The sequence below is a fragment of the Scyliorhinus torazame genome, chromosome 2, assembly GCF_047496885.1.
Source record: "Scyliorhinus torazame isolate Kashiwa2021f chromosome 2, sScyTor2.1, whole genome shotgun sequence".
Classification (NCBI taxonomy): Eukaryota; Metazoa; Chordata; class Chondrichthyes; order Carcharhiniformes; family Scyliorhinidae; genus Scyliorhinus; species Scyliorhinus torazame.
Window position 1 is genome coordinate 131311881 of NC_092708.1, and position 25796 is coordinate 131337676.

At 50.3% G+C, this 25796-nt stretch overlaps 1 protein-coding gene across 2 annotated transcripts in view; it reads left to right on the forward strand.

Annotated features, from left to right (window-relative positions):
- The first annotated feature begins 1267 nt into the window (after nt 1-1267).
- rbm45 (RNA binding motif protein 45) overlaps nt 1268-25796 on the forward strand; it is a 59007-nt gene continuing 34478 nt past the window's right edge. Inside the window, exon 1 of one of the 2 annotated variants that reach the window (XM_072477108.1) lies at nt 1268-1575. In XM_072477108.1, the coding sequence (XP_072333209.1) occupies nt 1300-1575 (276 nt within the window). In that variant the 5' untranslated portion in view covers nt 1268-1299. Of the gene's footprint in view, nt 1576-7470; nt 7794-25796 lie in introns of those variants that run through there. The other variant, XM_072477099.1, reaches the window with a different exon arrangement.

Sequence of the window (25796 nt, forward strand, 5' to 3'; positions counted from 1 at the left end):
CTGCTCTTCCTCAGAGCCAATCTGGCCCTATTCCCGAGTTCTCCCTCAATTTTTCAGCAACATCTCCCTGTCTGCTCTTCCTCAGAGCCAATCTGGCCCTATTTCCGGGTTCTCCCTCAATTTTTCACACCGGAGGAGGGGGAGGACATAAAAGTCTTTGAAAACATGGTTGAGAACTTTAAAATCAAGACATTGTTTGAGCAGGTACCAGTGTAGTTCAGCAATCAGCTGATAAAGGAACCAGATTTGGTGCAAATTAAGATAGTCAACAAGGATGACCTGCAATTTACCAGGGGTAAAATAAGAGAATTGAAAGGAACTAAAAGTAAAAATATGTGTAAAATCAAAGATGAGAAAAGTGAAGTGCGAGAAGTATTATGTCGGCGTGAATACAGAATGTCGACAATATATAGATTTTTGAAAATAATATTTATTGCCACAAGTAGGCTTACATTAACAATGCAATGAAGTTACTGTGAAAAGCCCCTAGTCGCCACATATTCAGGTACACAGAGGGAGAATTCACATAACAGCGTCTTTCAGGTCTTGTGGGAGGAAACCGGAGCACTCTGAGAAAACCCACAGACTCTGCACAGTGACCCAAGGCGAGAATCGAACTGGGACCCTGGAGCTGTGAAGCAACAGTGCTAACCACTGTACCACGGTGCCGTCCGATGTACAGACAATGCTTTACCACAATGAAAAGTTTCACCTGAAAAATACATTTCGAAAATAATTTTGGGTGTGCAAAATGTGTCCAGACTTCTGGCACTGTGTCGTTCTTGCGTCTCTGTCGGAAATGTGAATGAGAGCGAACAACACCTTCAGGAAAACAAAAAAAACTTGTAAAACATCCGTCCACTTGGTGGCAGAGAAGCAAGAATCTGGTTAAAACAAATCGGCAACGATTCGGTTTCCTATTAAATCACAAATGACGGCCAAATATCTCCTAATGCCCACGGAGAGGACTCGTACACCGCACGAGAAGGGCCGCTCCTCCGGTGAGAACGGGGCGGGGCCAGCTCTCCGAGCCGCTGGATGTGGCTAGCGCTGGGGAGTCACAGAGTTGGGGCGTGGCCAACGCCGGAGCGTCACACCACCGTGCGGGAGTCACGGCGGAGCCAGCATTGCGCAGTCGCACAGCGGGTCCAGCGCTGTTCAGTGACACGGCGGGGCTAGCGCTGAGCAGTCGCGGGGCGGGGCCTGACCTGCGCTGAGCAGTCGCGGGGCGGGGCCAGTACTGCGCAATCGCGGCGCGGGGCGGGTAGTTGGCAGTTTGTTTGCGCCGAATTTGCAACCATGGAGGATAGTGGAAGCTCGCGTCCTATGGCGAACCTCGATCATCCGCCCAACAGCCGGCTCTTTTTGGTCATCAGCAAATCGACGTCGGAGGAGGTGATCCGGGAGAAGTTTTCCTTCTTTGGGGAAATCCAGGACATTTGGGTCGTCCGGGACAAGCAGTCCAAGGACCACAAGGGCATCGCCTACGTTAAGTTCGCTAAATCGTCGCAGGCCTGTAGAGCGATGGAGGACATGCATGGCAAGGCCTTGACCGGGGACACCAAGCCTATCAAGGTACGGCCAAGCCGCTACTCCCACTCCTGTGCATAATGGAGTCGGGCAGGCTCGGTTTTCTGTTGTGAAGGTCCCAATGAACGGGGCGGGAAGGTCGCTCTTCACATCTCGCTCGGCGCAGACATCCAGCTAGTTAGTCTTGATTGGATTTGTTTATTGTCACGTGTACCGAGGTACAGTACAAAGTATTTTTCTGCGAGCAGCTCAACAGATCATTAAGTACATGGGGGAAAAAAGGGAATAAAAGAAAATACATAATAGGGCAACACAAGGTATACAATGTAACTACATAAGCACCGGCATCGGATGAAGCATGCAGGGTGTAGTGTTAATGAGGTCAGTCCATAAGAGGGTCATGATGTGGAGATGCCGGCGTTGGACTGGGGTGAGCACAGTACGAAGTCTTACAACATCAGGTTAAAGTCCAACAGGTTTGTTTCGATGTCACTAGATTTCGGAGCGCTGCTCCTTCCTCAGGTGAATGAAGAGGTCTGTTCCAGAAACACATATATAGACAAATTCAAAGATGCCAAACAATGCTTGGAATGCGAGCATTAGCAGGTGATTAAATCTTTACAGATCCAGAGATGGGGTATCCTTCCTCAGGTGAATGAAGAGGTCTGTTCCAGAAACACATATATAGACAAATTCAAAGATGCCAAACAATACTTGGAATGCGAGCATTAGCAGGTGATTAAATCTTTACAGATCCAGAGATGGGGTAACCCCAGGTTAAAGAGGTGTGCCCGTTTAGGGTCTGGTAATAGTGGGGAAGAAGCTGTTTGTGAGTCTGTTCATGCGTGTTCTCAGACTGCTGTATCTCCTGCAGATGGAACAAGTTGTTATTGTCTGGTTATTATTGGAGCAGATTATTCTGCTGCAATTACTGGTCTTTCTTTGCAAGATCTCCATATTTTACGTTGCAGCCAAAGCCGCGGAAGAGAATTGGCTGTGGGTGTTTGGGGCTTAGTTGGAGCTTTAAAATAGTTGACTATTTTATGTAATAATTTAAAATTGCTGTTATTTTCCTTGTGGAATCAGGAAACCGTTAGAACAGTATTGGATCTGATGTTTTGGTAAAGAAGGAATAATCAAAGGTACTTGACTGAGAATGGACGCCAATTGTAATGAGAAAACGAGAATTAAGACTGGATAAACAAGGAAGAATATGCAGACACTCAATGTTTAAGATATAGGGCAGATGTATAAAAAGTAACGGTGTAATTAAATAAGTAGCAATTACTCAACATATTTGGAAAGAAAAATGAGTTAACGTTTCAACTGGAATATGACTTCAGAACTGTAGGCATGTAGAAATGTGATGGGTTTTATATTATTGAAGGCAAAACATGAATCTCGTTTTCATGTTTTCACTTCCACACAGCTGTTCATTATTCTGGTGGGCAAATTCATTGTCTCTTTGCTACAACCATTACCACTCCCTTTGCCTTTTGTTCTCATGGGACCCATTTTATTTCTACACTTCAGTTCTTAAATAGAATCATATTTGACTTGAATTGTTGATCGTTTCTCTCTCTGCAGATGCTACCAGACCTGCTTAATAATTGCCAGCAGTTTGTATACTCTTGCGGATGGCTGGTGCAGACGCAATGTGTCAATTGATTTCCCAAGATTCCAGAATGGTCCTGGCAGATTTAAAGTAAACAAACATTACTCAGCCACTCAAAAAAACAAGGCAGAGAAAACAATGGAGCATCTGGGGTAGAGAATTTCACTGAAGAAAATTCTCCTCACCTTAAATGATAGCCCTGTGTTGTGGATTCCTCAGGAAAGGGAAACAACCTCTGTGTCTACTTTGACAAGTCCCTTCAGAATCCTGTATTTATCATGATATCATCTTTCAGTCATAACTGCAAAGATTATAGGCCCAATTTACTCAGCCTCTCAACACAAGACAACCTTGTCATCCCAAGAACCAATCCAGTGAGTCTTAGCAACCTCCAATGCAAGTAGGTTGTTCCTTAAGTAGGGAGACTAAAACTAACTGTGCACTGTCTCACCATAGCCCTGTAAAATCGAAGCAAGACTTCCTTATTGTTGTACTCCAATCCCCTTGCAAAAATTCCCAAAAGTAGTCTGCTGTCCCTACATCTAACTTTGTGTTCTATGTACATGCAAGTCCCTCTTCACACCAACATTCACAAGTTTCAAGCCTCTTTAAAAGAAAATTCTGCTTTTCTTGTCTTGGGAGCAAATTGAACAACCTCACATTCTCCACATTATACTCCATCTACCACCTTGTTGTACATTTACTTAACCTGTCTATATCTGTTGGCAGCCTCGTTGTGCCGTCCACGCAATTATAAATTGCTTTTGAGTATTGATCCTCACTGCACTCCACTCGTCACAACCTGCCAACTTGAAAATTCCCCAATTCTCTACTATTTGCTGCCTGCCCATTAAGTAATCATCTATCCAGGCATACATTACTCCAAAATCAATAGGCCTCGTGACACCTTGGAAACCCAGGTGTGCTACATCTTCTGATTTTCCCTTTGTTCACTACACTAGTGATATCCTCAGAAAACTCAAATTTCTCATTTCCCTTTTGTTGGCTTTGTCTCATCATACTTTGATTTTCTGGTGCATTGTTAAAACCTCTCTGCAGATTCCTGCATTTCCCCAAAGACTGATTTCAGGCTAATTGACCTGTTTTCTCTCTGCCTTGTTTTTTGAGTAGCGGAGTAATGTTTGTTTACTTTGACTCTGCCGGGATCATTTGGGAAATCATTTGATCCATCGCGTCTGCACTGGCCATCGAAAGAGCACCCTATACTACCCAATCCCCCACTCTATCCCTGTAACACCACCTAACCTGCACATCTTTGGACTGTGGGGTTAAACAAGCACCCAGAGGAAACCTACGCAGACGTGGGGAGAACATACAAGCTCCACAGTCACTCAAGGTTGGAATTGAACCCGAGTCCCTGGAGATGTGTGGCAGCAGCGCTAACCACTTTGCCACAATGCTGCCCATATGCTATATGTAACCCAAAATGTCTTTATCATTTTTAACAATATTTTGTACTCGTGTAACTCTCTTCCTGCCAGTGTAGGTCAGCAATCAAAGAGCTGATCGTGAAACCAGATTTGGTGCAAATTAAGATAGTGAACAAGAGTATTGGATAACCTCAAATTTACCAGGCGTAAAACAAGAGAATTGAAATGAACTAAAAGTCAAATTGTGCAGAATCAAAAAACAAAAGAAATTACAGCACAGGAACAGACCCTTCGCCCTTCAAGCCAGCACCGACCATGCTGCCTGTCTGAATTAAAAACCCTCGTACATCTCCTTCAAACCGTGCCCCTCGCACCATAAACCTATGCCTCCTAGTAATTGACTCTTCCACCCTGAAAAAAGCTTCTGACTATCCACTCTGTCCATGTCCCTCATAATCTTATAGACTTCTGTCAGGTCGCCTCTCCACCTCCGTCATTCCAGTGAGAACAAACCAAGTTTCCCCAACCTCTCCTCATAGCTAATGCCCTCCGTACCAGGCAATATCCTGGTAAATCTTTTCTGTACCCTCTCCAAAGCCTCCACATTCTTTTGGTAGTGTGACAACCAGAATTGAACACTATATTCCAAGTACAGCCTAACTAAGGTTCTCTAAAGCTGCAACATGACTTGCCAATTTTTAAACTGAACGCCCTGGCCGATGAAGGCAAGCATGCCGTTTGCCTTCCTGACTATCTTCTCCACATGCACTGCCACTTTCAATGATCTGTGTACCTGTACACCCAGATCCCTCTGCCTATCAATACTCTTAAGGGTCCTGCAATTTACTGTATATTTCTCACCTGTATCCGACCTTCCCAAATGCATTACCTCACATTTGTTTGGAATCTGCTATCTCTCTGCCCAAGTCTCCAACCGATCTATATCCTGCTGTATCCTCTGACAGTCCTCATCACCATCTGCAATTCCACCAACCTTTGTGTCGTCTGCAAACTTACTAGTCGGACCCATTTTTATATATACAGCAAGGGTCCCAGCACTGATCCCTGAGGAACACCATTAGTCACGGCCCTTCTTTCAGAAACGCACCCTTCCACTGCTACACTGTCTTCTATGACCGAGATAGTTCTGTATCCATCTTGTCAGCTCTCCTCTAATCCCGTGCGACTTCACCTTCTGTACCAATCTGCCATGAGAGACCTTGTCAAAGGCCTTACTGAAGTCCAAATAGACAACATCCACTGCCCTACCCTCATCATTCATGTTGGTCACTTCCTCTTAAAGACTCGATCAAGTTACTGTGACACGACCTCTCCTTCGAAAACCATGTTGCCTTTCGCTAATACGTCAACTTATTTCCAAGTGGGAGGAAATCCTGTCTCGAAGAATCCTCTCCAATAATTTCCCTACCACTGACGTAAGGCTCACCGGCCTGTAATTACCTGGATTATCCGTGCTACCCTTCTTAAACAAAGAACAAAATTGGCTGTTCTCCAATCCTCTGGGACCTCTCCTGTAGCCAGTGAGGATACAAAGATTTCTTTCAAGACCCCAGCAACTTCCTCTCTTGTGCCTCTCAGCACAAGTTGGTTGATTGGTATATCCCATCAGGCCCTGGGGACTTGTCTACCATAATGTTTTTAAAGACCCCCAATACCTCCGCCTTTTTGATCTCTACATGACCCAAACTATCTGCACACCCTTCCCCAGACTCATCATCCACAAAGTCCTTCTCTTTGGTGAATACTGATGCAAAGTACTTATTTAATACCTCACCCATTTCCTGGCTCCACACACAGATTCCCTCCCCTGTCCTTGAGTGGGCCTGCCCCCCCTCCCTGGCTACCCTCTTGCGCTTTTTATATATGTATAAAAAGCATGGGATTTTCTTTAATCCTGCTGGCCCTCCTGACTCCTTGCTTAAGTTTCTTTCTACTTTCCCTTGTGTTCCACACTTCCTTTGTGTGTTCCTAGCCTCCTAACCTTCCTTTTTCTTTTTGACTCGGCCCACAATATCTCACATTATCCAAGGTTCCAGCCTTCATTCTTACGGGAATGTGCTAGTCCTGAATTCCTATCAACAGGTCGACGCAACATCGAGGGCCGAAGGGTCTGTACTGTGCTGTAATGTTCTATATTCTAACTTACACTTGAAAGCCTCCTACATGCCAGATGTTGATTTGCCCTCAAACATCTGCTCCCAATCTACATTCTTCAGGCCACCAATTTAGTGCCTATCAATACTCTTAAGGGTTCTGCAATTTACTGTATATTTGTATCCTGTATAGGTATTGATACCTGAGGACTGCACTTATCTTTATCCATCAGTACCTTAAAGCTTACTGAATTGTGGTCACTGTCCCCAAACTGCTCCCCAACTGCTGGGAAAAGTGAAGAGTGTGGGAAGTATTATGCATGTGTGAATAAAGAATGTGGACAATATATAGATGTACAGACAATGCTTTACCACAATGAAAAGTTTCACCTGAAAAATTAGGAAAATACATTCAAAAATAATTTTGGGTGTGCAAATGTGTCCAGACATCTGGTACTGTGTGTGTGCCCTTCTTGTGTCTGTCAGAAATGTACATGTGAATGAGAACGAACAACATATTCAGGGAAAAACAAAAACTTGTAAAATATATCCACTCAGTGACAGAGAGGCGAAGAACCGGTTAAAACAAACTGGCAAGGATTCGGTTTCATTTTCCTATTAAATCATAAATAACGGTCAAATATCTCCTCATGCCTGCGCAGTGCTGTGGAATCACAGCAGTCGTTCAGTGGGGCCAGCGCTGCGCAGTCGCGGGACGGGGCCAGCGCTGCGCAGTCGCGGGACGGGGCCAGCGCTGCGCAGTCGCGGGACGGGGCCAGCGCTGCGCAGTCGCGGGACGGGGCCAGCGCTGCGCAGTCGCACGGTGAGGTGGGTAGTTGGCAGTTTGTTTGCGTCGGATTTGCAACAATGGAGGATAGTGGAAGCTCGCGTCCTATGGCGAATCTCGATCATCCGCCCAACAGCCGGCTCTTTTTGGTCATCAGCAAATCGACGTCGGAGGAGGTGATCCGGGAGAAGTTTTCCTTCTTTGGGGAAATCCAGGACATTTGGGTCGTCCGGGACAAGCAGTCCAAGGACCACAAGGGCATCGCCTACGTTAAGTTCGCTAAATCGTCGCAGGCCTGTAGAGCGATGGAGGACATGCATGGCAAGGCCTTGACCGGGGACACCAAGTCTATCAAGGTACGGCCAAGCCGCTACTCGCACTCCTGTGCATAATGGAGTCGGGCAGGCTCGGTTTTTCGCTGTGAAGGTGCTTGGCCTTGTTCCGCGCGGACATCCAGCTAAACTAGCAGGCTCGGTTTTTCGCTGTGAAGGTGCTTGGCCTTGTTCCGCGCGGACATCCAGCTAAACTAGCAGGCTCGGTTTTTCGCTGTGAAGGTGCTTGGCCTTGTTCCCCGCGGACATCCAGCTAAACTAGCAGGCTCGGTTTTTCGCTGTGAAGGTGCTTGGCCTTGTTCCGCGCGGACATCCAGCTAAACTAGCAGGCTCGGTTTTTCGCTGTGAAGGTGCTTGGCCTTGTTCCGCGCGGACATCCAGCTAAACTAGCAGGCTCGGTTTTTCGCTGTGAAGGTGCTTGGCCTTGTTCCGCGCGGACATCCAGCTAGTTAGCAGGCTCGGTTTTTCGCTGTGAAGGTGCTTGGCCTTGTTCCCCGCGGACATCCAGCTAAACTAGCAGGCTCAGTTTTTCGCTGTGAAGGTGCTTGGCCTTGTGTCCCAATGAACAGGGCGGGAAGTCGCACTTCGCGCGGACATCTACCTAGTTAGTCTGGTTGTGATTGGAGCAGATTATTTTGCTGCAATTACCGACCTTCCTGATCTTTCTTTGCAAGATCTCCATATTTTACGTTGCAGCCAAAGCCGCGGAAGAGAATTGGCTGTGGGTGTTTGGGGCTTAGTTGGAGCTTTAAAATAATTGACTATTTTATGTAATAGTTTAAAATTACTATTACTTTACACGTGGAGTCAGGAAACCGTTAGAACAGTATTGGATCTGATGTTTGGCAAAGAAGGAATAATCGAAGTAATTTTTTAAAACAATTTTATTGAGGCATCCCACCTAATTCTACCCCGCCCCCCACGATTAGTTCCCCACGAAGAAGTCAGTGAATGGTTGCCACCCCCGGGCGAACCCCGATAGTGATCCTCGTAAGGCGAACTTGATTTTTTTTCCAAGCCGAGAAAACTTGCCATGTCCGACAGCCATACTTTGGTTTTTGGGGGCTTTGAGTCCCTCCAGGCCAACAGTATTCGTCGCCGGGCTACCAGGGAAGCAAAGGCCACAATGTCGCCCTCTATCCCCTCCTGGACTCGCGGGTCCTCCGACACCCCAAAAATCGCCACCTCTGGACTCATCGCCCCCCCCCTTGTTTTCAGTACCCAGGACATGACGTCTGCAAATCCCTGCCAGAACCCCCTGAGTTTTGGGCACCGCCCAGAACATGTGGACATGTTTCGCTGGTCCTCCCGCACATCTAGCACACTTGTCCTCCAGCCCAAAGAATTTACTCATCCGGGCCACTGTCATGTGGGCCCGGTGAACTACCTTGAACTGAATCAGGCCGAGCCTAGCACATGTTGCGGTTGCATTTACTCTCCTCAGAGCGTCTTGCCCATACGCCTCCCCACCAAGCTCCTCCTCCCACTTGAGTTTCAGTTTCTTGGTCCCTGTGTCCTCTGCTCCCATAAGCTCCTTATAAATATCCGAGACTCTCCCCTCTCCTACCTCTCCCCTGGAAACTACTCTGTCCTGGATCCCCCTTGGTGGTAGACATGGAAAGGACGGGACCTGTCTACGTACAAAATCCTGCACCTTCAAGTACCGAAAGTCATTTCCCCTACCAGCCCGAACTTCTCCTCCAGCGCCCTCATGCTCGCGAAGCCAACTTCCAGGAACAAGTCACCCATCCTTCCCACCTCTGCCACGCCCGAAACCCGCCGTCCATCTTCCCCGGGCCAAATGGGTGGTTGTAATAATCGAAGGTACTTGACTGAGAATGGACGCCAATTGTAATGAGAACGAGAATTAAGACTGGATAAACAAGGAAGAATATCCAGACACTCCAATATTTAAGATATAGGGTAGATAAATAAGTAGCAAATACTCAACATGTGGGAAGAAAAATGAGTTAGCGTTTCAACTGCAGGAGTGTAGAAATGTGATTTATGCTATTGAAGGCAAAGCATGAATCTCGTTTTCATTGTACTGGTATTTACACTCTCTCTGGGCAAATGCTTTGTCTCTTTGCTCCAACCATTACCGCTCCCTTTGTCTACCAAAGATCCTACACACAGAATTATACAATTTAAGTCAGGTTTGTAAAAAAAATAGAAAATCTGATTTTTCATTTCAGGTTTCCATCTGTAAGAGTGCTGCTTAGAAATGAGAACTCCACCTCCCCATTTCCAGCCCTATCTTTTCTAAGCAGTTTGCTTGTATCCATGAAAATAAAACACCTAGCCATCATCATTTTTCACCCACCATTTGCATTATTGCCAGTATGTCATACTCCCACATTTGTATTTCTCCCTCGCCAGTTTGTGGCACTTGTGTTTGCATGCAACCGTTCTAAACCCATCTTGTATCTCTTGTAGTTCTTAATCTGCTTCTACCTGATATACTACTACCTTCTCCTAGTATTATCCAATGCACTCTCTCCTTTATGCACCTTAGTCCACTTCTACTTCTATATGCTGGTGTCCACCCCCTCGGTGGCACAGTGGTTAGCACTGCTGACTCACAGCTCCAGGGACCCAGGTACAATTCCAGTCTCGGGTGACTGTGTGGAGTTTGCACTTTCTCCCCTTGTCTGCGTGGGTTTCCTCCGGGTGCTCCGGTTTCCTCCCACAGTCCAAAGATGTGCCTGTTGGGAGGATTGGCCATGCTAAATTGCCCCTTAGGTGCGGTTACTGGGTTATGGGTATCCGGTGGAGGTGTGGGCTTAGGTAGGGTGTTCTTTCAAGGGCTGGTGTAGACTCGATGGGCCGAATGGCCTCCTTCTGCACTGTAAATTCTATGATTCTACAATTTAATTTAAACCCTCCTGACAACAATAGTGAATTTCTCACGACAACATAAGAAGTAGGAGCAGCAGCCCATTGAGCATGCTCTGACACTCGGTATGATCATAGCTGATCTTCAGCTTCAACCCACTTTTTTACCTGCCCTTTGTATCCCGTGATTCGCTGAAGTTAAAAATATCTCTGAGCCTTTAATATGTTCAACTATGGAGCACTGCCAACCTTCTGGAGTAGAGAACTTCAGTGAAGAAAATTCTCCTCCTCTTACACTTAAATCATCAGCCCCTTACCCTGACTCTGTGCCCCAGTGTTTGGATTCCTCAGCGAAAGGAAACAACCTCTGTGTCTACCTTGACAAGTCCCTTCAGAATCCTGTATTTATCAATGATATTTATCACCTTTCAATCATCTTAACTGCAAAGAGTATGGGCCCAGTTTACTCAGCATCTCATCACAAAACAACCTTGTCATCCCAGGAACCAATCTAGTGAGACTAAAACTGTGAACTGTCTCACAATAACCCTGTAAAATTATTCTTGTACTCCAATCCCCTTGCAATAAATCCCAAAATGTAGTTTTCTGTTCCTGCATCCTCGCTTTGTGCTCCTTGTACATGCAAGTCCCTCTTCACGTCAGCATTTACAAGTTTCAAACCTCTTTACAAAAATTCTGCTTTCCTAGTCTTACAATCAAATTGAATAACCTCACACTTATCCACATTATAGTCCATCTACCACCTTGTTGTCCATTCATTTAACCTGTCTAAACTTGTTGGCAGCCTCTTTGTATCCTCACAATTGTAAATTGTTGAGTATTGATCCTTATTGCACTCCACTTGTCACAATCTGCCAACTAGAAAATTCCCCGATTATCTCACTACTTGCTGCCTGCCCATTAAATAGTCTTCTATCCAAACTAATATATTACTCCAAAATCATAGAATCACTACAGTGGGACTTCAGGGTGCGGCTATGCAGAGCTAGGTCGGATATTCGGTAGCTCCCGCTTGGAACGGACTTTTGAGCCCTTTTACAGGGCCCCCACGTCATTTGTTTGACATTTCCCGGTGTGGCAAGAAGACTGCAGCATTCCCCTGACAGTGTCCCCCAGGAATGTTATGTCTTTTGGCTACCAGACCCGGCAGAAACAGTAAAATATTTGGCTTTGGCTGCAGGTTTAGATGAAAGCCTCTTCCATCATGCAGGCGGGGGAAGGGCAAGCTTAAAGCTGAAATCTGACTTGACTCTATCAAAGGTGAATTCTAGCAGCAGAGGGAACAACTGTGAAAAGATCTACCAAGGCCATTGAAGAAGCAGGGACGAGGCTTCCGGTGGCGGCCATGGAGGAGTAGGTCGCACATTCGGCAGCTCCCGTCTGGAACTGACTCTCAGACCTTTTTCAGGAGTTTCCATAGACTTTTTAAACGGACCAGAAGTGTAACGGCCAAAGGAACGGCACTGGAGCAACGGGAGAAGCGAGGGAAAGCAAACAAAATGGCGGCGGGCAGGGACAAAGGGGAGCTGCAGGAGTTCATCAAGCGCTGCTTCGAGGAGCAGTGTGAGGAGATGCGCAAGGAGATGTTGGCGCCTATGCTTTCGGTAATTGAAGGACTCGGGATCACCCAGAAGGTCCACGAAGCTAAGATCCAGGAGGTACAGAAAAGAGTCAGTCAGAACGAGGACGAGCTCGTGGGCCTGACGGTGAGAGTGGAGCAGAACGAGGCGCTACACAAGAGGTGGGCGGGAAGACTCGGAAGACCTGGAGAACAGGTCGAGGAGAAAGAATCTGCGAATCCTGGGTCTCCCTGCGGGAGTGGAGGGGGCTGATGCCGGGGCATATGCGAGCACGATGCTCGAGGCGAAGATGGGCACGAAGGCCCCTTCGAGGCCGCTGGCGTTGGATGGGGCACATCGGGTGCTGGCGAAGAAGCCCCAGGCAAATGAGCCGCCAAAGGCGATGGTGGTGAGGTTCCACCGGTTCACGGACAGAGAGTGGGTCCTGAGATGGGCCAAGAAGGAGCGGAGCAGTAAGTGGGACAATGCAGAGATCCGAATATACCCGGACTGGAGCACTGAGGTTGCAAAGCGGAGAGTGGGTTTCAACCGGGCCAAAGCAGCGTTGTACCGGAAAGAAGTGAAATTCGGAATGCTGCAGCCAGTGCGACTGTCGGTCACATACAAGGGCCAACACTATTACTTTGAAACGCCTGAAGAGGCGTGGACCTTTGTACAAGCCGAAAAGTTGGACTCTAACTGTGGGTTTGTGAGGGTAGGGGGGATGTTTTGAGGTTTGATGTATGATGGTTGTTGTATATAGGGGGTCAATCATGCGCAAGAAATGTTACATGGGCTGGGGGAGAGAGACAAGGCTGCGACAGGAGCTGCGCCAGAGGGGGGCGGAGCGGGCTTTGGAAAGCGCGGGGTGTTTTCCTGCGCGCGGGAAGGGGAACGAAGGAATGCATATGGATTGGGAGACTCCCACGCGGGGAGGTCAATGGGACAGCGGGGGAAGCCGGGGTCCGCAGGCGTCAGCTGCCTTAGGGGAGTGACATGGGGGGAGCAAAAAAGCTCGATGGGTCTGGCGGGGGGGGGAAAGGGTTGCTGCTGCACTGGCTGAAAGAGAATGGGACACAGAAGAGGTGGTCGGGACGGGGATCCCCCCTCTGGGGGACTGGAGGGTGAGGGAGGCGTGGACACGGGACTAACCAGAAAGGTTAGGCGATGGGTACGATGGCTAGTCGGCGTGGCGTGGGGGGGTGAGAGCCCCTCCAATCCGGCTGATAACATGGAATGTGAGGGGCCTGAATGGGCCGGTGAAGAGGGCTCGAGTGTTCGCGCACTTAAAGGGACTGAAGGCGGACGTGGCCATGCTCCAAGAGACACTCTTGAAGGTGGCGGACCAGGTCAGGCTAAGAAAGGGATGGGTAGGACAGGTATTCCACTCGGGACTGGACGCGAAGAATAGAGGGGTGGCAATATTGGTGGGAAAGCGGGTGTCATTTGAGGCCAAGACTATTGTAGCGGACAATGGAGGGTGATATGTAATGGTGAGCGGTAGGCTGCAAGGGATGTGGGTGGTGTTGGTAAACGTATACGCCCCGAACTGGGATGATGTAGGATTCATAGAACATAGAACATACATACAGTGCAGAAGGAGGCCATTCGGCCCATCGAGTCTGCACCGACCCACATTAATCCCTCACTTCCACCTTATCCCCGCAACCCAATAACCCCTCCCAACCCTTATGGACACTACGGGTAATTATTTAGCATGGCCAATCCACTTAACCTGCACGTCTTTGGACTGTGGGAGGAAACCGGAGCACCCGGAGGAAACCCACGCGGACACGGGGAGAACGTGCAAACTCCGCACAGACAGTGACCCAGCGGGGAATCGAACCTGGGACCCTGGCGCTGTGAAGCCACAGTGCTAATCACTTGTGCTACCGTGCTGCCCACATGAAGCGCATGTTGGGGGGGGCATTCTGGACCTGGAGATAGGAGGTCTGATAATGGGAGGGGACTTCAATACAGTGTTGGATCCAGCACTAGACCGCTGAGTGGACCCATGGCGGTTTGCAAGGCCGCAGGCCAGGGAATTTTCTTTCTTCTCCCATGTACACAAAGCCTACTCCCGGATAGATTTCTTTGTTCTGGGTATGGCGCTCATCCCGAGGGTGGAGGGGCCGGAGTATTCGGCTATAGCCGTTTCGGACCATGCCCCCCACGAGCTGGGAGAGGAGAGGGACCAACGCCCGTTGTGGCGGCTGGATGTGGGACTGCTGGCGGACGAGGTGGTGTGTGGGAAGGTGAGGGGGTGTATCGAAAGGTACTTGGAGGCCAACGACAACGGGGAGGTGCGGGTGGGGGTGGTATGGGAGGCGGTGATCAGGGGAGAGCTAATTTCCATTAGGGCTCATAGGGAGAAGACAGAGGGTATGGAAAGGAAGAGGTTAGTGGGGGAGATTTTGAGAGTGGACAGGAGATACGCAGAGGCCCCGGAGGAAAGACTACTTGGGGAAAGACGACGGCTCCAGACGGAGTTTGACCTGTTGACCACAGGGGAGGCGGAGGCACAGTGGAGGAAAGCGCAGGGGGCGACCTACGAGTATGGGGAAAAGGCTAGTCGGATGCTGGCACACCAGCTCCATAAGAGGATGGCAGCGAGGGAAATAGGGGGAGTCAAAGATGGAAGGGGAGCCACGGTTCGGAGTGCGACGAAAATAAACAAGGTATTCAAGGCCTTCTATGAGGAGCTGTACAGATCCCAGCCCCCAGCGGGGGAAGAGGGGATGAGACGATTCCTAGATCAGCTGAGATTCCCGAGGGTGGAGGAGCAAGAGGCGGCTGGTTTGGGGGCACCAATTGGGTTGGAGGAGCTGAGCAAGGGTTTGGGGAGCATGCAGGTGGGGTAGGCCCCGGGACCGGACGGATTCCCGGTGGAGTTCTACAGGAAGTACGCAGACCTGTTGGCCCCGCTACTGGTGAGGACCTTTAATGAGGCAAGAGAGGAGGGGACCCTGCCCCCGACAATGTCGGAAGCGACAATTTCTTTGATCCTAAAGCGGGACAAGGACCCACTGCAATGTGGATCGCATAGGCCGATCTCGCTCCTCAATGTGGATGCAAAGTTGCTGGCAAAAGTACTGGCCACGAGGATCGAGGACTGTGACCTGAGGGTAATCCACGAGGACCAGACGGGATTTGTAAAGGGCAGGCAACTAAATGCCAATGTGCGGCAGCTCTTAAACGTGATAATGATGCCATCGGAGGAGGGAGAGGCGGAGATAGTGGCAGCTGTGGACGCGGAGAAGGCCTTTGACCGAGTAGAGTGGGAGTACCTCTGGGAGGTGCTGCGCAGGTTTGGGTCCGGGGTAGGGTTTATCAATTGGGTTAAGCTCCTTTACAGAGCCCCGATGGCGAGTGCAGTGATGAACCGGCGGAGGTCTGAGTACTTTCGACTGTACCGAGGGACGAGGCAGGGGTGCCCCCTGTTCGCATTGGCGATCGAACCATTGGCCATGTCATTGAGGGAGTCTAATAAATGGAAGAGGGTGGTTGGAGGGGGAGAAGAGCATCGGGTGTCGCTATATGCGGATGACCTGTTGCTGTACGTGGCGGATCCAATGGAGGGGATGGTGGAGGTCATGCAGACTCTAAGGGAGTTTTCGGGCTATAAGCTCAATGTAGGGACGAGTGAGCTCTTTGTATTACAGGCGGGGGACCAAGAAAGAGGGATAGGGGACCTACAGGTGAGGAGGGCGGAGGGGAGCTTTCGGTATCTGGGGATCCAGATAGCCAGGAGTTGGGGGACCCTACATAAACTGAATCTGACGAGGTTGGTGGAGCAAATGGAGGAGGATTTCAAAAGATGGGACATGTTACCACTCTCGCTGGCGGGTAGAGTACAGTCGGTCAAAATGGTGGCCCTTCCGAGGTTTCTGTTTGTGTTTCAATACCTTCCCATCGTGATCACTAAGGCCTTTTTTAAGAGAGTAGGCAGGAGTATTATGGGGTTTGTGTGGGCGAATAAGACCCCGAGAGTAAGGAGAGGGTTCCTGGAACGCAGTAGGGACCGAGGAGGGTTGGCGCTGCCAAACCTGGGGAGCTACTACTGGGCAGCAAATGTGGCGATGATCCGCAAGTGGGTTATGGAGGGAGAGGGGGCGGTATGGAAGAGGATGGAGATGGCGTCCTGTAAAGGAACGAGCCTGGGGGCGTTGGTGACGGCACCGCTGCCGCTCTCGCCGACAAAGTATACCACGAGCCCGGTGGTGGCGGCAACGCTAAGGATCTGGGGCCAGTGGAGATGGCACCGGGGTGCAATGGGAGCATCGGTGTGGTCCCCGATCAGGGGTAACCACCGGTTTGTCCCGGGGAAGATGGACGGGGGGTTCCAGAGCTGGCATCGGGCAGGGATTGGAAGAATGGGGGACCTGGTCATCGACTGGACGTTTGCGAGCCTAGGGGCACTGGAGGAGAAGTTTGAGTTACCCCTGGGAAATGCCTTTAGATCTATGCAGGTGAGGGCTTTTGTGAGGCGACAGGTGAGGGAATTCCCGTTGCTCCCGGCACAAGAAGTTCAAGATAGGGTGATCTCTGGTGTATGGGTCGGGGAGGGCAAGGTGTCGGAAATACACCAGGAGTTGAAAGAAGAGGGGGAAGCGCTGATGCCCTAGGTAGGGTTAATTCCTCCTCCTCGTGTGCCAGGCTCAGCCTGATGCAATTTAAGGTGGTCCACAGAGCGCACTTGATGGGGGCGAGGTTGAGTAGGTTCTTTGGGGTAGAGGACAGATGTGGAAGGTGCTCAGGGAGCCCGGCGAACCATATCCATATGTTTTGGTCATGCCCGGCACTGGTGTTGATAGCTGCAACAGACTCCAGTGCTGAGCACCAGTTTGAGAGTTGCACACATCTTAAATATTCCTGCACTTCCTGCCTCTTTCTATTCCTCAGGATGGCCAACCGTCGACTATTGTGACTCTTTGCCTGTAAAGTGGCCACCTTCTGATTCAGGAAATTTCCTCTTTATTCGCTGAGTCTTGATCAGTTCCCACTCCTATTCTCAGGCTTGGTCTACTGTTGTTTTTTTAAAAATCTGCTCATGTCTCACTGAGTTAAGAGTCATAAGAGTTTACAGCACAAAAAGAGGCCCTTTGGCCCATTGTGTCTGCCAGCCATCAAGCACCATCTTGTTCTGTTTTCCACCACTTGATCAGTAATCTTGTATACTATGATGTTTCAATTGCTCGTCTAACTGCTCTTTAAATGTTGAGAGTTCCTGTCTCTGCCACTCTTTTTCAGGCAGCAAGTTCCAGGTGCCCAGAAAAAAAACTTTTCCTCAAATCCCCACTAAATATCCTGCCCCTTCCCTTAAATCTATACCCCTGGTTATTGAGGGAAAAGTTCCTTCATATCTATGTTCCTCATAATTTTGTACACCTTGAACAGGTGCCCCCTGCAGCCTTCTCTGCTCTAAGGAAAACAATCCAGTCTAACCAGCCTCTCTTCAAAGCTGAAATGCCCCAACCCAGGCAACATACTGGTGAATCTCTTCTGCACCCTCTCCAATGCAATCACACCCTTTCTATAATGTGGAAACCAGAACTGCACACTGTACATCTAGCTTGCTGTGGCCTAACAAGAGTTTTCTACAGCTCCATCATAACCACCCTGCTCGTATATCTGTGCTCAGCTAACAAAGGCAAAGATCCCATGTGTCTACTTAATCACCTTTTCTGCCTGCTGACCATCAGGATTTGTGGACCTGCACCTCTGGTCCTCTGTACTTCCTAATGACCAACCGTTTGTTGTGTATTCCCATGCTTTTATTAATTCCGCCCCCCCCCCCCCCAGTACATCACCTCACACTTTTCGGTTAAATGCCATTTGCTGCAGTTCTGTCGTTCTGACCAGCCCGTCTATATCGTCCTGTTAGCCAAGGGTTTCCTCCTCGCTATTTCACTATTTACCACACCACCAATTTTCATGTCAGCTGCAAACTTACTGATCATTCTTCCTATTTTCACATCTAGATCATTGATGTGCAATGCAAACAGCGAGGGACCCAGCACCGATCCCTGTGGTACATCACTGGACAAATGCTTACAATCATAATAACAACCATTGACTATCACACTCTGCTTCCTGCCACAAAGCCAATTTTGAATCCAATTGACCAAATTGCCCTGGATCCCATAGACTCTTGTCCAGTCTTTCATGCAGGACCTTGTCAAAAGCCTTACTGAAGTCCATATAGACTACATCAGTGGCACTGCCCTCATATACACAAATTTGTCAGACCTCATCTCCCCCTGACAAAGTCATGCTGACTATCCCTGATTAATCCTTGCATCTCCAAAGTGGAGATTAATTCTGTCCCTCAGAACTTTTTCTAATAATTTTCCTACCACTGATATTAGACTTAATGCCACACCTGTGCTCGCCCAGGGTTTATCCTGGAGTGTATCCAGTTCATTGGTATTTTTAAATGTGTCATGTTCTTAGCCTGACATGCATCACTCCAGGTTCACACATTGGTCTCATGTACTCTTTTGAGTGAGTAAGTTTTGGTGTGAGATTGATTAGTGCTTGGGGCCACCTCATTCTGCCACTTTTGCCTATTTGGGAAGTCAGTAACTGGGGAAGCAGCTGCTCTTCCACATGCTCAGGGAATCGAATATTGTGCCTCTGCATGATGCTCAAGCAAAGACCAAATTTCTGACTGCGAAATAGCAGACATCATTTTTGGACGTACATAACAGGTGGCAAAGCAACTTTAGGTATGAAGTGATATAGTGTTATTTTTTAAATTCATTTTTACAAGTGTGGGCTTTGCTGGCTCAGCCATCCCTAATTGCCCTTGAGACGTTGGTGGTGGTGAGCTGCTTTCTTGAACTGCTGAAGTCCATGTGGTGTAGGTACATCCACTGTGCTATTAGGGAGGGAGTTCTAGAATTTTGACCCAGTGGCAGTGAAGGAATGGCGATATATTTCCAAGTCAGGATGGTGAGTGACTTGAGAGACGATCCTCCAGGTGGTCGAGTCCCCAGGTATCTGCTGCTCCTGTCCTTCTAGCTGGTAGCAATTGTGGGTTTGCAAAGTGCTGTCTTAAGGAGCCTTGGTGAGTTCCTGCAGTGCATCTTGTACCTGGCACACATGGCTGCCACTATGCGTCGGTGGTGGAGGGGATGAATATTTGTAGAAGGGGTGCCAGTCAAGTGGGCTACTTTGTCCTGGATGGTGTCGAGCTTCTTGAGTGTTGGAGCTGCACTCATCCAGGCAAATGGGGAGTATTTCATCACACTACTGACTTGTGCCTTGCAGATGGTGGACAGGCTTTGGAGGTGAGTTACTCGCCACAGGGTTTCTAGCCTCTAACCTGCTCATGTTGCCACAATATTTCTATGGCTAGTCCAGTTCAGTTTCTGGTCAATGGTAACTCGCAGGATGTTGATAGTGGGGTAATGCCGTGATGGTGATGGTGTTGAATGTCAAGGGGGCAATGGTTTGATTCTCTCTAATTGAAGATGGTCACTGCCTGGCACTTGTCAGCCCAAGCCTGGATATTGTCCAGGTCTTGCTGCATTTGCAAGTGGACTGCTTCAGTGCCTGAGGAGTCGCGAATGGTGCGGAGTATTTTGCGATCATCAACGAACATCCCCACTTCTGACCTTGTGTTGGAAGGAAGGTAATTGAAGCAGCTGAAGATGTTTGAGGCTAGGACACTGCCCTGAGGACCTCCCAGGACTGAGATGACTGACCTCCTACAACCACAACCCTCTTCTTTTGTGCTAGGTATGACTCCAAACAGCGGACAGTTTTCATCCTGATTCCCATTGACTCCAATTTAGCTTGGACTCCTTGATGCCATACACGTGGTCAATTCTGGGGTTGGTTTAGCACAGTGGGCTAAACAACTGGCTTGTAATGCAGAACAAGGCCAGCAGCACAGGTTCAATCCCCGTACCGGCTTCCCCGAACAGGCGCCGGAATGTGGCAAGTAGGGGCTTCACAGTAACTTAATTGAAGCCTACTTGTGACAATAAGTGATTATTATTATTGTGCCTTGATGTCCAGGGCAGTCGCTCTCACCTTACCTCTGGCATTCAGCTCTCTTGTCCATATTTGAACCAAGGCTGTAATGAGGTAAGGAGCCGTGTGACCTTGGCAGATTCCAAACTGAGCGTCACTGAGCAGGTTATTGCTAAGTAAGTGCCACTTGATAGCATTTCCAACACTTTACCAATGACTGAGAGTAGATTGATAGGGCGGTAATTGGCTGGGTTGGATTTGTCCTGCTTTTTGTGTACAAGACATACCTGGGCAATTTTCCACTTTGCCAGGTAGATACTATGTTACCAGTGTTGCAAAAATATATTTGTGCTGTCTGCAGCTGTGGATTAAAGGGCAATGTTGGCATCTGTTTGTCCATGGCAATTTTGCTATATGAAGTCTTACTGTACAGTTGTGTATGGTCCCAGGTCAATTCCCGGCTTGGGTCACTGTCTGTGCGGAGTCTGCACGTTCTCCCCGTGTCTGCGTGGGTTTCCTCCGGGTTCTCCAGTTTCCTCCTACAAGTGTATAAGGTGGCAGGCCAATGTTTTGTCTAGTTTGTCATTGATCTCAGGTCCCTCTTGCAAATTCTCTGCGCTGGACTGAATGCTGACCAGTGATAGATGGGGCAAAGTGACAAAATTGAGCATTGATCTTATTCAAAGAGGGTAAATAAGAAATCACAGCATTGTTTCCCAGCAGACAAGACTAATATTAGCATCACACATTACAATATTTGCACTGTGCCCGTCTGAACTCGGGGTTATGCCGACATTGGCACTATACTTTACTACTACCTCTGCAAGCACTCACAGCCTGACTCCGAAGATTGAATACAATTACACATTCTAGGCAGAATGCTGAATTACTCCCGTTTACTTGCATTGTCTGTACACTGCGTTATAAGATGCAGGCATCCACACACCCATTAATTTTTAATGGGACTGTTGGGATAAGGCATGGTAGCATAGTGGTTAGCACTGTTGCTTCACAGCGCCATGGTCCCAGGTCAATTCCCGGCTTGGGTCACTCTCTGCGGAGTCTGCACGTTCTCCCCGTGTCTGCGTGGGTTTTCTCCGGGTTCTCCAGTTTCCTCCTACAAGTCCCGAAAGATGTGCTGTTAGGTAATTTGGACATTCTGAAATCACCTCTGTGTACCCGAACAGGTGCCAGAATGTGGCGACTAGGGGCTTTTCACAGTAACTTCATTGCAGTGTTAATGTAAGCATACTTGTGACAATAAAGATTATTATGTCGTGACACTGTTTTGTGATTTACCGATGCATCGTTAAGTGCCATTTGTTGGGGACTTCCAGTTGCGGCTATGCCTAGGTAGGTCGCACGTTTGGCAGCTCCCACCGGGAACGGACTTTTGGGCTCTCCAGAGGGGCCCCAACGGCAATTGTTCGACGGCTTCCAGTGTGGGAAGGTGACAGCAAGGTCCCCCTGACATTATATGGATTGGACCAGGAGTGGAGCGGTGAAAAAAGTGATCTTGGGGCAGCGAAAAGTGCAAGGGAGGAAAAGCAAGATGGTGACGGGTGGAGAGCAAGCAGCATGGGCGCAGTGGTCGCAGGAGCAGCAGGAGTTTCTTAAACGCTGCTTTGAGGAGCTGAAGACTGAAATGCTGGCGCCAATGAAGGCGGCGATTCAGAAGCCTGTGGAGACCCAGAAGGCCCAAGGGGCGGCGATCCAGGAGGTGCGGCAAAAAGCCTCGGAGAACGAGGATGAGATCTTGGGCCTGGCGGTGAAGGTGGAGGCGCACGAGGTGCTGCACAAGAGGTGGGCGGAAAAATTCGAGGACCTGGAGAATAGGTCGAGGAGGAAGAATCTTCGGATTCTGGGTCTCCCTGAAGGAGTGGAGGGGCCCGATGCCGGGGCATATATGAGCACGATGCTCAATTTGCTGATGGGCACGGGAGCTTTCCCGAGGCCCCTGGGGCTAGATGGGGCTCATCGGGTCCTGGCTAGGAGACCCAAAGCCAACAGGCTGTATTGGTGCGGTTCCACCGCTTTATCGACAGGGAGTGTGTCCTGAGATGGGCCAATAAAGAGCGGAGCAGCAGGTGGGAGAACACGGAGATCCAAATTTACCAGGACTGGAGTGCAGAGGTGGCTAAGAAGAGGGCTAGTTTCAATCGGGCTAAGGCGGTGCTCCATCGGAAGGGGGTGAAGTTCGGGATGCTGCAGACAGCGCGATTGTGGGTCACGTTCCAAGATCGGCACCACTATTTTGAAACGTCCGATGAGGCATGGAACTTTATATAGACTGAAGGGGCGGGGCCGACTCAGGAAAGCGCGGGCTTTTTCCCGTCTTAGGGAAGGGGGGGGGGGGGAAGAGGGCGGTGTTGGAGAAGAGCGCACACTGACTGCCAAGGGGAGGGGGGATTCTCACTGGGGGGGGGGGGGCGATGGAATGGCGGGAGAGGCCGGGGTCAGCTGACTTAACGGGAGTGTTATGGGGGGAGCAAAATGGCTAGATGTGGATCTAGCGGGGGGAGGGGGGGAATAGGGTTGCTGCTGCATTGGCCAAAGGGGAGCTGGAAGTAGGAGAGGTGGTCGGGGCGGGAGTCCGCCGCCTGGGGGGACTGGAGGGTGCGGAAGGCGCGGGCACGTGGCTGGCCTAGAAAAGGAGATGGCTAGGGGCAGGGGCGAGTAGCCCCCCCATCCGGCTGATAACTTGGAATGTGAGGGGCCTGAACGGGCCGGTCAAGAGGGCCCGGGTGTTCGCGCACTTAAAGGGACTGAAGGTAGACGTGGTTATGCTCCAGGAGACACATTTGAAGGTGGCAGATCAGGTTCGGCTGAGAAAGGGATGGGTAGGGCAGGTCTTCCATTCAGGGCTGGATGCGAAGAACAGAGGGGTTGCAATACTGGTGGGGAAGCGGGTGTTGTTTGAGGCAATGAATATTGTAGTGGATAATGGAGGTCGATATGTGATGGTGAGTGGTAGGTTGCAGGGGGTGCGGGTGGTACTGGTGAACGTATATGCCCCGAATTGGGATGATGCTGGATTTATGAAACGCATGCTGGGTCGGATTCCGGATCTGGAGGTAGGAAGCTTGATAATGGGGGAGGACTTCAACACGGTGCTGGACCCAGCACTGGACCGCTCTAGGTCCAGGACGGGTAAGAGGCCAGCTGCGGCCAAGGTGCTCAGGGGGTTTATGGACCAGATGGGGGGAGTGGACCCATGGAGGTTTGTCAGGCCGCTGGCCAGGGAATTTTCCTCCTTTTCCCACGTCCATAGAGCCCACTTCATTTTGTGTAGGGTGCTAATCCCGAAAGTGGAGGGAACGGAATATTCGGCCATAGCCATCTCGGACCACGCCCCGCATTGGGTGGAGTTGGGGGAGGAGAGGGACCAACGCCCGCTGTGGCGCCTTGATGTGGGACTGTTGGGGGATGAGGAGGTGTGCGGGGGTGCATTGAAAGATATTTGGAGGCCAACGGCAACGCAGGTGGGGGTAGTCTGGGAGGCGCTGAAAGCGGTGGTCAGGGGAGAGCTAATCTCCATTAGGGCCCACGGGGAAGAGAGGGAGAGGTTGGTGGGGGAGATTTTAAGGGTGGACAGGAGGTATGCAGAGGCCCCCGAGGAGGGGCTATTCAGGGAGCGACAGAACCTCCAGGCGGTGTTCGACCCGTTGACCACATGGAAAGCAGAGGCACAGTGGAGGAAAGCGCAGGGGGCGACGTATGAGTATGGGGAGAAGGCGAGTCGGATGCTGGCACGCCAGCTTCGTAAGAGGGAGGCAGCGAGGGAGATTGGTGGAGTTAGGGATAGAGGGGGGAATACGGTGCGGAGTGCGGTGAGAATAAACGAGGTAATTAGGGACTTCTATGGGGATCTGTACAGGTCTGGGCCCCCAGCGGGGGAGGAGGGGATGCGACGATTCTTAGATCGGCTGAGGTTCCCGAGGGTGGAGGAGGAGGAGGTGGCTGGTATGGGGGCGCCGATTGGGCTGGAGGAGCTGGTTAAAGGATTGGGGAGCATGCAGGCGGGGAAGGCTCCGGGGCCGGATGGGTTCCTGGTTGAAATCTACAGGAAATACGTGGATCTGCTGGGCCCGTTGCTAGTGAGGACTTTCAATAAGGTGAGGGAGGGGGGGACCTTGCCCCCGACAATGTCCAGGGCGCTGATTTCTTTGATCCTGAAGCGGGACAAAGATCCACTGCAATGTGGGTCGTATAGACCGATCTCGCTCCTCAATGTTGATGCTAAGTTGCTGGCAAAGGTGCTGGCTACGAGAATTGAGGACTGTGTCCCGGGGGTGATCCATGAGGACCAGACGGGATTTGTGAAGGGTAGGCAATTAAATACAAATGTGCGGAGGCTCCTCAATGTGATTATGATGCCCCCGGTAGAGGGGGAAGCGGAGGTAGTGGAAGCGATGGACGCGGAGAAGGCCTTTGACCGGGTGGAGTGGGATTATCTTTGGGAAGTGTTGTGGAGGTTTGGGTTCGGGGAGGGGGTTCATCAGCTGGGTCAGGCTGCTGTATAGAGCCCTGGTGGTGAGTGTGGCTACGAATCGGCGGAGGTCGGAGTACTTTTGGCTGTACCGGGGGACGAGGCAGGGGTTCCCCCTTGTTGTTTGCACTGGCAATTGAGCCTCTGGACATGGCACTAAGGGAGTCCAGGAAATGGAGGGGACTGGTCCGGGGTGGGGGGAGGAACACCGGGTGTCATTGTATGCTGTCGACCTGTTGATGTATGTGGCAGATCCAGTGGAGGGGATGGCGGAGGTCATGCGGATCCTAAGGGAGTTTGGGGACTTTCGGGGTATAAACTCAATGTGGGGAAGAGCGAGCTCTTTGTGGTGCATTCAGGGGACCAGGGAAGGGGGATAGACGAGCTACTGCTGAGGAGGGCGGAAAGGAGCTTTCGGTACCGAGGGATCCAACGAGCTTGGAGTTGGGGGGGGGCCCTGCACAAGCTCAATTTGTGGTTGGTGGAGCAGATGGAGGAGGATTTTAAAAGATGGGATATGCTGCCACTCTCACTAGCGGGTAGGGTGCAGTCGGGCAAAATGACGGTCCTCCCGAGGTTTCTCTTTGTGTTCCAGTGCCTTCCCATTATGATCCCCAAGGCCTTTTTCAAACGGGTAAGTAGGAGCATCATGGGTTTTGTATGGGCCAATAAGACCCCAAGGGTGAAGAGAGTGTTTCTGGAGCGTAGCAGGGACAGGGGGGGAGCTGGCGCTGCCGAATGTGTGCGGCTATTATTGGGCAGCCAATGTGGCGATGATCCGTAAGTGGGTAATGGAGGGAGAGGGGGTGGCGTGGAAGAGGTTAGAGATGGCGTCCTGTGTGGGCACGAGCCTGAGGGCGCTGGCGACGGCACCGCTGCCGCTCCCGCCGACAAGGTACACCACGAGTCCGGTGGTGGCGGCGACGTTGAAGATCTGGGGGCAGTGGAGGCGACACAGGGGCGAGGTGGGAGCCTCGGTTTGGTCCCCGATTCGGGAGAATCATCGGTTCGTCCCGGGAAGGATGGATGGGGGGTTTCGGAGCTGGCATCAGGCAGGGATTAGAGGAATGGGGGACCTGTTCATCGATGGGATGTTTGCGAGCCTAGGGGCGCTGGAGGAGATTTGGGCTACCCCCGGGAAAC